This window comes from Danio rerio, chromosome 6 (genome assembly GCF_049306965.1).
Source record: "Danio rerio strain Tuebingen ecotype United States chromosome 6, GRCz12tu, whole genome shotgun sequence".
Taxonomy (NCBI): Eukaryota; Metazoa; Chordata; class Actinopteri; order Cypriniformes; family Danionidae; genus Danio; species Danio rerio.
Genome location: NC_133181.1, coordinates 44,433,692 through 44,445,000, shown reverse-complemented (window position 1 = coordinate 44,445,000; position 11,309 = coordinate 44,433,692). Strand labels below are relative to the sequence as shown.

The following is an 11,309-nucleotide window of genomic DNA, read 5'->3' as shown; positions in this document are numbered from 1 at the left end:
TTATTATGCCCATGCAGTTGTTTTCCCCTAGACATGGAGCGTAATATTGATGAAAAAGTATTTACTTGTGTAATGATCAGAGCTTTTTGCTCACCAGCCACTGTGGCTTGTCATTTTTCAAAGATACTAACCATTTAGAATTTTCACAAGCCACAATTTTTTGCCATTGAGAAAATATATTTATACCCTTAAATTTGACTTTTCCATGCTAAAACTACTTTAATGTCTTTTTACTTGACCTAGGTCATTTAAAACCTTTTTTTTACCACCGTAATTATGGTGTACATAATGATTATACTAATATAAACAGGTAAAGAGCTAACTAAATCTAAAAGAACAAACAAATAAACTTTTTCAATGTGCATGTAGACTTTAAAACACCACAAATGACTAAACACCTCAGCAGGAATTATGATTCTTGTAGACTGTTGTCTTTTTCCTCTCTTATCTCTCAGCATTAGTAATTATAGTATGTATTTAAGTTCACCTAATAGCTCCCACTTAAGAGGTGGGGATGCAGATAGTAAAGGCCCCCCATCTGATTGATCAAATTTGAATAAACAACCTAGCATACAGCACACAAATGCTTGGCACATTAAACTAATTTAAATCATTGAATTTCTCTGGGATATGCATATTGCATATACGATTATCACGATAACAATCATTTTTCGATAAAAAACATTGAGACATCAAGAGAACTGTAATAAGTGATAAAATACAATAATTTCAAAACAATTAACAATATTTCTTTACAACTTTTTAAAGAAACAACATAAGCCTGTATGCAATGCTGTATGTGAGTTCTGAATGGAAATCTGTGTGTGAAGGCAGTGTTTGGAGAAGGATTTGTTAGTGTGTGTGTGTGTGTGTGTGTGTATGTTTGCGCACATGCCTCCTGGTTCTTGGCTCTGATGATAAGCCTCCTGCCTGCTTGAGTGCCTTTCCAAGCCCAGAGTCGGCTGTTATGACTATGGATGACAAGCACAGGAGCTTTGCAGCCTGAAACAGAGGAGCAAGGAGACACAGATAATAGAGAGTAAAGAGATACCAGACACGTGGGAAAGTGAAAGATGAAGGCAGTCAAAGAAGACAAAGATATGCAATGATGTAAAAGGGGAAAGCTGGAAAAATATCATTGTTAAGAAAAAAAAAAAAGTAACTAAAGAATGATTTAGGAGATATGGAAGGAAAACGAGAAAGAATGAGCAGCAAAGAATGGAGGTCAACGCATAATTTGCGGTGTTGTAAGGCTATGCTAAGATATTGTGTGCATATATAAACAAAACAAAAACTGTATACATGCATACGATGGTATGAAAAAAAGGTGCTTGCCCCCTTAATGGTTCCTTTTTTTCCCAGATCATCAAACTAATTTAAAATTAAGATAACAATATGATAACAAGTAAACACATCATGCAGATTTTAAATGAAGTAAATAATAAACTTTTTTGACTATTTTGTAGTGGCAAAGTATATACAGTGGGGGAAATAAGTATTCAACACGTCACCATTTTCTCAGAAAACATTTTTCTAAAGATGCTGTTGATTTGAAATTTTCCTTGGATGTGGGTAACAATCAAATAAATCCAGAAATGCAAAGAAAACGAATTGTATTAGTTTACAAATTAAGTTGTGTAATAAAATGAAATGACACAGGAAAAAGTATTGAGCACATGAAGAAAGGGAGGTGTAGAAAAGCAGTGAAGGCCCTGACAGCAGCTGAAATCTCTCAGTGGTTCTTTAGCAACCCTCTGCCCTTCGTCAGTGTAAATTAATATTAGCTTTTTCAGTCAAACATCTACATAAGCGGGAAGATGAAGATGAAACCAGGGTGGACAGTTCAGCAAGACAATGAGCCAAAACACAGGAAAGGAAATCTCAAATTCCAAATACATTTAATATAAAGTATTAATTACATTTCAGGAGTTCAGTGCTTTCTTCTTCTGTCATATTATGTTAATAAACATATTTAAAAATGTGTTACATTTTTATATTTGTATTGTTTGCGTTTTTACCAAAAACTGGTTCAATTCCATGTCAACAGTTTCTTTTGAAATATTATTCCCAGGGGGAAAAAAAATGACCTGTTGATTCTTTATTTTGTGTTTTTTTTAGGATTCGAGTCAGGTGATTGGCTGGGTCATTTTACAGCTTTATTTTCTTTCTCTGAAAGCATATGAGAGTTTCCTTGGCTGTGTTTTTCATCATTTTGCTGAAAAGTCCACTATGGTTTCATTTTCATCATCTGGCTAATGTAGATGTTGGACTGAAGCAGTGAATATTTATTTACACTGAGGAAGGGCAGAGGGTTGCTAAATAAAACTGAAATTTTCCGGCTACTTTCTGGGCTTTCACTGCCTTTCTACTCCTCACTTTCTTCACGTGTTCAATACTTCTTCCCTGTGTCATTTCATTTTATTCCACATAACTTTATTTATAAACCAATTTAATTTTTTTTATTTTCATATATTTCTTTGGTTGTTAACAACATCCAGGGAACATTTCAAGTCAACAGCACCTTTAAAAATATGTTTTCAGAGAAAAATGGTGATGTGGATTTTGGTATGCAGGATGCTAGGATTTTTGGTATACAAGTTTTATTTTAGAGTATTTTGTAAATAGTTTAAAAAATGAATGAATGAATGAATGAATGAATGAATGAATGAATGAAGCAAACATTCCAATGTACGGAAGAAAAACTGAACAACAATCTAGCAATTCTGAATCAGTAAACAGGTCATAATTCGCTTCCTGTCACTTTTTTTTGCTTGTGGTTTTCAATTACAGTATATTGTACACACATCTTTATTTTAACCTATGTTCCTTTCTCTTCTGTCTTTTCTTTTTTTCCCTTAGACCTTGAGGAGATTGAATTATCTTGCCCCTTCAGTGCACATTCAAACAAACAAAAAATCAATTTAAAAGCGGCTTACGGTGAACACTTGAACAGTGATTACAAAAGACAAGCATATTCAACACGTCACAGCTGACGTCCCTCAGAACAGGACAGGAAATATAATACTGTACATTATGTAGTCAGAGAATCACTCACAGAAATGATGAAAAAGTACTAGAGGATAGGTTCAATACAAATGCAAGAGGGGAAAAATAGAAGCCACAAACGGTTAATCAGTCTCTGTTACTGTATTCCAATGTGAAAAAAAGTCCACTAATTTCATTTAAGAGTAACAAATGATAGCAAACTCAGCTGACCTGGTTTTCTCAGCCTTTGCTGAGCAGTACACTGTTTAAAATGTAATTCACTGGCATTTATTTAAAAGTATTATAACCAGTGCTGAGCTCTCTTTGTTCTTATGTATATTGCAAGGGCATAAAGAGGTGAAAAAGGCGATTTAAAGTAAATTATTTGCTGTCATTAATAAGAAAGCAATCCATAAACTGTTTTTGTCATTTAATGCTGCCACGGAAACACTATTTAAGACAAAGAATTTGAGCAGCTCTGAAGGCAAGCTCACTTGCAATCCTGTAATTAAAGTAATTCTTATAGGAGGTGAACATAGCCTTTTTTAAATCACTATTTACATGCAAATTTATTTTAAAATACAATTTAACTGGTAGCCTAAATGTCTATTATTCTCTGACCTTGCAAGATTGTGAGCTGATCTAAAGTAACTGAAACGTTTTGACTGCTTTAACTTTCATAAATTTTAGTTTTCCCATATATGTGGCTCGTCAGGCGGACTCGGAGCAACAGTTCAGCCATAAGGCGAGCACAGGTCAGCGTGAGGCGGAGCAACAAGTCGGCCATCAGGCGGAGAAACAGAAAAAAAAAGCACGTGTATATTATACTAAGTAAACTAAGTGTGTTATTTCTTATGAAAATTGTTAAATACACACTAAATAACTTACGTCTCACACAGAATTTCACTCGCTTCCCCTCAAAGACAGCGCAAAGAAAATGGCGGTTTCTCACGTTGATGTCCCTGCATGTTGACGTGACGTGCGTGCTCTCTTTCACGTCCGCGTTCCCAACCCAGCACTGCTGGGTTATAGATAAAGATCGATTTTCAACCCAAATTGGGTTGAATCAACCCAATTTTGTTACCCAGCAGTCTCAACCCAGCATTTGGGTTAAAAAACCAACCCAGCGTTTTTTAGAGTGTATATATATATATATATATATATATATATATATATATATATATATATATATATATATATATATATATATATATATATATATATATATTTTGACCAACACTGGTACAATCACACTGGTCTGACTAGAATGTTCAGAGCACATGTCATCAACTACTAAAATTCAAATCGGACATCGTTTTGGGTTTCAGACATTCAAATACACATAACTACATATCATTTAAGGCTTGTAAAATACAAGTGACTGTCTATGGAAAAGACAATAATTATTTTTCAACATTACTAGACGATGTGCTTTGTTCACGTAAGATACACACTGTTTATTTTACTAGAATATTTTTGTGTTTATTAGAATATTATGTTGCTTACCTTCCTGTATTTCTGGAGAAAAGTATGCTCTGATCTCTCATTCAGTGGTTGCTAAAAAGGATACAGCTGCAATCTAAAGTTAACAAAAATTATTTATATTATTTATTAAATTGCGCAATAATTGTATTTTATTAGAGTCTACCTCAACAACTAAACCAAACCCTCAAGGTAATGTAAAAATATTGTTTGTTGTACAATGTCACAAAAAGTATGTTATAATAATGCGAGTATCTTCAGCTGTATGTCATCTAGACTTCACCGCACGGCAGGAGATACAACTGAGGATACTTGTCAATATAGCATTATTTTTGTAACACTGTATAACAAATAATATTTTTATATTACCATGAAGATTGGGTTTAGGGTTGAGGTAGAGGTAAACAGAAATAAAATGCATTTAATGGGTAGTTTAACAAATAATAATAAATACTTCTCGTTAACTTCAGATCGCAGCTGTTTTAAAGACAAAATAAATGTTTTAGCACATATTTTAGAATCAGAATAGCAAAAATTTCACAATATAATTAGAACCTTCATCAATACTTACAGAAAAGGGCAAAAAGAAACAAAAAAGCAATATATACAGACCATTGGGGCTGTTGAGTCTTGATAATCTAGAAGCGTCACCAAGGAAACTTTATAATTATAACGCAATACATTTCAAGTAGCGGTCACATGATGCTGGAGGGTCAGCTGGAGTATTTAAAACTCAAGTGTAAAAGGGTTAAAAGAGGACTTATTAACCCCCTTTCTACAAAACATAAAATAAGTCTCTGATATCCCTAGGATTTATATGTAAACTCAAATTACTCCAAAATAATGTCTTTAATAGTCTTTTTAACTTCAAATGAGATTGTGCTCTTTTCAAAAGAGGGCGAAGCTTTATAATTTTTCTTTGTGGCTGACAGGTGAAAACTCGGATGGCCGCTTCTCAATCAGGACTGTTTATGCTAATGAGGGAGAACTATAGTCACTAATGTGTGGGGCTTTCCTCCTCTGATGACACAAACAAAGGGAAAATGTCAATCAAAAAGTTTCTGTAAGTTGTTTTTATTAAGTGTGATTGTTACATGTTTGGGTTGGTGTTGCTCTTTTGTTCCCTCCTCCCCTTTCTGTTTTTATTTGCTGTCTGCTGTTCTTCTGAAATCTAGGTGTTCCAATTGGTTGGCACGAGTTCTCACAAGTGGACCAATCAGAAGAGAATTGGAGTTATTTAAGCACTCCAGTGACTACTCGGACCAGGTTAGAGGGGAATCCTTGTAGCTCGTTGCTGCTGTGTTTTTCTGTGTGACATTTGTGCCTGTCTTGTTCTCTGGTTCGCTTTAAAGAGTTTTTGTGAGTTGTACATCTATTCAAAACGTCCCACACTAAACCTGCTTAAATATACTAAAATGGAAGTGAAAGTGGAGTACATCATGTGACTTACATTTTTACACACACATAGTTGATTCTCTGTGAATCCACTAGATCAGATAAGGGTGCTACTCTGTGTATGTTTGTTCCAGTGGGTGCAGTTGAGTAAGGGGCGTGTGACGCCCAAGATCTTTTTATTTCTATTTACATATTTCTATTTCCTATTTAGCGGGTGTTTAATTTGTTATTTTCTTTGATTTGGCACCGTTTATTTTCCTTCCCTCTATCAGGTATGCTTGTTAACTACTTTTTGCATTTATTGTACACATTTGTAAATATATTTTGGGTGATTTAAATATTCTTTTTCTTAATCTTTATTGAAATAAAGCGAACCACTTTTTTGCCACATCGTTGTCTGTCGCTTCATAGCAGCTAACGTCTCAGGGGAATTCTTAAAATATTGGGTTGTCAATTATGTTAAGCCCTTTTTCACCCTTCGAGCCACACAGGGTGTAACATAATTTGGGGGCTCGTCCGGGATCCTTCCTTGGGGTAGAGGAAGCCTGGATACTTTTGATGGCCTGTATTTTCCCCTGGGAGTAGCTGATGTGACCCAACACAAACATTGTGGAAATATTGATGATAGATGAGTGTTACAACTTTGATATTCCTGTGTAGTTGGTTGGTAACAATGAGCTTTGCAATGTCTTCATTGGTGCTTCAGTTTATAAAGAATCCATCATTGGATCTCATTGATAAATTTTCAATAAAAATTTAAATTATTACTTTTTATCATTAAAGGCTGGCTATATTTACACACACTGTTGCCACACAACGGTGTTTAAACACCTAATAAATAAACCTTCTTTAATTTTTGCATGAAGATTGCATTATTTCTGGGGGAAAAAATGTGTGTGTATAGACATGCATACATGTAATTTAGTAGGTGACATACAATAGTGAATACAAATTTGTGCTTTACTGAATTGTAGCCTCGAGCTATAACTGATTGTTTCATGGATAGTAACATTCAGATGCGCAGATGAGACGAGTGTAATCCATCCCAGAGAATGTTTTGAGCTGTGTACTCATTAAGATAATTGCCTACAGTGGAGTTCTGATACAAGAAAGATGTGACAGGACTTACACGCATAGACTGTTTAAAGCGCATGTACTTTGTTTATCTGCTTGGATGAGTATCAAAAACTTTTGAGCACAGGAAACCCTCACTATTGATTACTTCGGACAGCACGACTGGAAACAGTTCAAAAAGCGGGAGGTAAGATACATCTCCTAAATCTCTTGCCACATAGGACCGAGTTTAGGGGGGTTGTCAAGGCTTTACAATGCCGTGACTGCAAACTCTAACTGCAATAAGAATATTTTCTCATTGACAAAAACTAAAACGTTTGTGCGTATTAAAAGAGAAGTCAACTATTTGAAAAAGGTCTCCTTAAACTTTCACCTATACGTGCGTAATGTTGCCATTTGAGCATTAAGAACATCTGAAAAGTTATAAAGCACAAAATCACTCCAAAGGGAATTACTCTCTATTACAGTTTCTGAACTCCCTAGAATGCCTCGCTTGCTATATCCCTGATTTTTAAATGTCTTAGATTAAGTTTCTCCTGCTCACCAAGGCTGCAGTTATTTCATCAAAAATACAGATTTTTTATATACAATTGTGAAATGTTATTGTACTATAAAATAAGTGTTCATAGTTTCTCAATTAATTAAATCATTTATTACAGTTATTTTAAAGATGATTTTCAGCCACATTACTCCAGTCTTCAGAGTCACATGATCCTTTAGAAATCACTCTAATATTAATTATTATTATGATTAATGGTAACAGTAATAAAATCAATAATGACTGAATTAATATTTTCATTTGAAACAACACACAATAAGAAAGATGCCACCTTGATTAACCTTGATTGAAAAAAAAAWTTATATATATATATATATATATATATATATATATATATATATATATATATATATATATATATATATATATATATATATATATATATCGGGAAAAGCAAAACTGGCCCCAAATTTTTGACCGTTAGTGTGTCATGCCAATACAGTGAATTGACTTGCAATTAGTGTTTTCTGAGATAAACTTGTATGCATTTGACATCTGACAGAAAAGAGCACTTTAATATTCCCACAGCGTGCCATCTGACAGGCAGCCTTAACGAAAGCTCTTCATGCAGAAGACTACAAATCAGGAATTTAAACTAACAAGGCTATAAATTGCATCAAGATGTTTTCTTTGTTGTTGCAGAAGGCACCGCCCTCTTCTGAAAGGGGGCGTGGAAAATGTGCTTATTTGCATTTAAATAACCAATGTCAAAAATCAATGTTTTTTGATTCAGTTTAAAAAGAGAACATTTATAACATAACACAATACATGGTTTGTCAGATGTATTGGGCTTTACATATACAGTTGAAGTCAGAATTGTTAGCCCCCCTAAATTCTTAGCCCTGTTTATTTTTTTCCCCAATTTCTGTTTAAGGGAGAGATTATTTTAAACACATATTTAAAACAAAGTTTTAATAACTTATTTCTAATAACTGATTTATTTTATCTTTGCCATGATGATATTTTTCAAGAGATTTATATGCAGCTTTAAGTGACATTTAAAGGCTTAACTAGGCTAACTAAGATAACTTGGCAGGTTAGGGTAATTAGGCAAGTTATTGTACAACGATGGTTTGTTCTGCAGACAGTCAGGAAAAAAAATTAGCTTAAAGGGGCTAATAATTTGGACAAAATGGTTTATAAAAAAAAAAAAAACTGCTTTTATTCTAGCTGAAATAAAACAAATAAGACTTTTTTCCAGAAGAAAAAAAATATTATCAGACTCTATTAAACATCATTTGGAAAAAATTTTAAAAAGAAAAAAAAAAATCAAAGGGGGGGCTAATAATTCTGACTTTAACTATATATTCTGGGGAAATCTGAGACTTTGGACCCATCCACATGGCAGAATTTTTAATATCGCTTCTGCTTTTCATCCACATAACTCCAGTTTGTAGGTGCCTTGAAATGAACTTTTTGAATAACAGTTTACAGAGTGGGTAAATCTCAAAACGCCACCCGGCACGTAGCTGTGTAAATTGTAAAACCGCAAGTTTAAAAAAAAAAAAAATGCCATGCAGCCAGGAGAAGGAACCCTGCACACTTCACAACTGGTAACAACAATGGCAGATTACACAGGAACTGTATTACTTTGATGGCTATTTCAATATTTTTAACTACATCACCATCTTGTGTCTAATTCTGTACTTAGTGTACTGAAAAATTATTATTCTATATGCACTCACTGCATTCTTCTGCTATTTTAGTGTATCCCCTGGCTGTTTACAGTACCACATATAAGCATGGCATATGTATTAAACCATTTTAACACAATTTCCATGCGGATGCAGACACTGAATTCAATTCAAGTTTTTTTGTATAGTGCTTTTCACAATAGTTATTGTTTCAAAGCATCTTTACAAAAGAGTGACATCATTGCATCACAATCAAATTGGAAAAGCTAAGGTTATTAGTTACCATAACTTTATTAATTACTAATAACTAATTAACTAGTAACTAAATGCTTTTAACAATTAAAGTTATTATATATAAGTAGTTTACCTGCAATTATAGGTGACATCCATGTGTATGTTTATTAAGTGTATTTGTGTATTAAGTGTTGTCCTCACAGATCTCGATGGTTTGCCTCATCTCGTCCCAAGTCTTGGATTCCATTAAGACATTCCTTAAAATGATACATGTATGTACACAAACATTTTAGAATTCGCTAAAGAAAAAAAAATATTGGCAGTTTAAACATACAGTCTTATATTCATGTGTAAAATTACCTTTACACTTTAATATAATCACTGCAAACCAGGAGTTATTTTTTATTTTTATTTTTATTTTTAAAACACAAAATTGATCTATCTATTTCCTTTCATGGCAACAGAATATTTGCAAGCGAAGGGTCCAGCGGCGTTTCCTCCAGCTCCAAAGTAATAAGTCACTCAAGAGCAAAGCTGGCACATTTCAAACCGCATACACTTCTACAGATGAGATGAATGGGGATTCTAACAACAAACAGATTACATAATAAGCTCCATGCAATATTATGAATGAGTTATATACACCGCACTGCACACAAAGTTGTTTTTTCTCTCTTTTATTGGAGAAAATTATGATGAAATTATATAAAAACACTATCGTACATAACATGCTGTCAATAGAATCCAGACATTTAAACCACACGCTCGGCTCAGGAAACTGAAAACATGAACCTGATACTTTTGTTACATAATAAACGGAGGACGTCGTCTCTCGCAGGGTCTTCAAACATCTTCCCTGATAGAGTAGACCTCCCTGTGTAACACTGCTCTGGACGTCTGGGAAGAAGAACTCGCTCAACACGTCTGGAGAAAGAAATGCACATGGTTGAAATGGATCCATTTGGCACCTTAGCGAGGCACAGGTTAAATTGAGCGGGAAAGAGATAACTAAAAAAAAGTAAATGTTACAAAACAGCTGATGCATTGATCCCCCTTCTCTCTCTCCTGGACAGATGTTGATTGCATAATCATTACGAAGAATGAAGACTGTAAAAATTGGGGACGCTTTGAGCTGCACGTCACGACACATTACACAAACTGCATCCATTTATTTTTTCTAATAGATAGCCGTAAGAGAAAACAACAGCACAGAGACTAATGATGATTGAATAACTATATTTATTATTGCAGCCGAAGCATGGTGTCCATGAAGATATCCAGAAAATGAATTAAAGGAAGGAAGGAAGGTGTGAGGGAAAAATCAAAACACAAAAATTGCCAATAGACTTGAAATGATTTCCTCTCTCGCACTCACTCTCAGCCAATCATTCACTGAGCCGCGTGTTAATTTAGGCAGTTTGTTTTCAATTTGTTTTTAGGTCTGTCTTGGTCTTTCAAGCAGCTCTGTAAAATGCACAGGAACGCACACACACATGACTTTATTGCTTTTTTAAAAGCAGTCAAAAGTGAATCCTTTTTCTTATTGTCTCTATCTGCCTGAATGCCTTTTTTGTTGCACAAGAAAAATCTACAATGTATTAAGAAAATGAACATCATGAGTAGGATCTTTACAATTCAACTGTCTAAATTAATGAATTTCAAGACATGTTTTGTGCTAATAAATTAAAATGTATGTTTCTTAAAAGTGGTTTTCCATACTTTCTGGAAAACAAGATCAATTTCATGAAGTTAAAATAAATATATAATGTAATGTTTATACATTGGTGTATAAATCAGACTTTATATAATTCAGAAAGTTGAATTGAAATGGGTAACACTTAATAATTACAACACACTATAAATAATCTATTAAGCATTGGCAAATAGTGAGTGTACTATTTGTTAGGCACTATGTCTACATTAATAGATGTTAATAAGCAGTTTAT

General features: G+C 33.9%; 1 protein-coding gene and 1 long non-coding RNA gene across 5 annotated transcripts in view; both read right to left on the bottom strand.

Moving 5' to 3' along the window:
* Window positions 1-4,564, bottom strand: part of LOC137496000 (uncharacterized) — an 18,676-nt gene extending 14,112 nt beyond the window's left edge. The window contains exons 1-2 of the long non-coding RNA XR_011016055.2: window positions 4,492-4,564; window positions 896-1,002 (exon numbers count right to left, since the gene is read on the bottom strand). This is a non-coding gene — a long non-coding RNA (uncharacterized lncRNA). The remainder of the gene's footprint in view (window positions 1-895; window positions 1,003-4,491) is intronic.
* Window positions 4,565-10,024: 5,460 nt separating this feature from the next.
* The window catches only part of rad18 (RAD18 E3 ubiquitin protein ligase), a 78,766-nt gene continuing 77,481 nt past the window's right edge, over window positions 10,025-11,309 (bottom strand). For all 4 annotated transcript variants that reach the window (XM_009302542.5, XM_073952702.1, XM_073952703.1 and 1 more), the window contains 1 exon segment: window positions 10,025-10,287. In XM_009302542.5, the coding sequence (XP_009300817.1) occupies window positions 10,279-10,287 (9 nt within the window). In that variant the 3' untranslated portion in view covers window positions 10,025-10,278.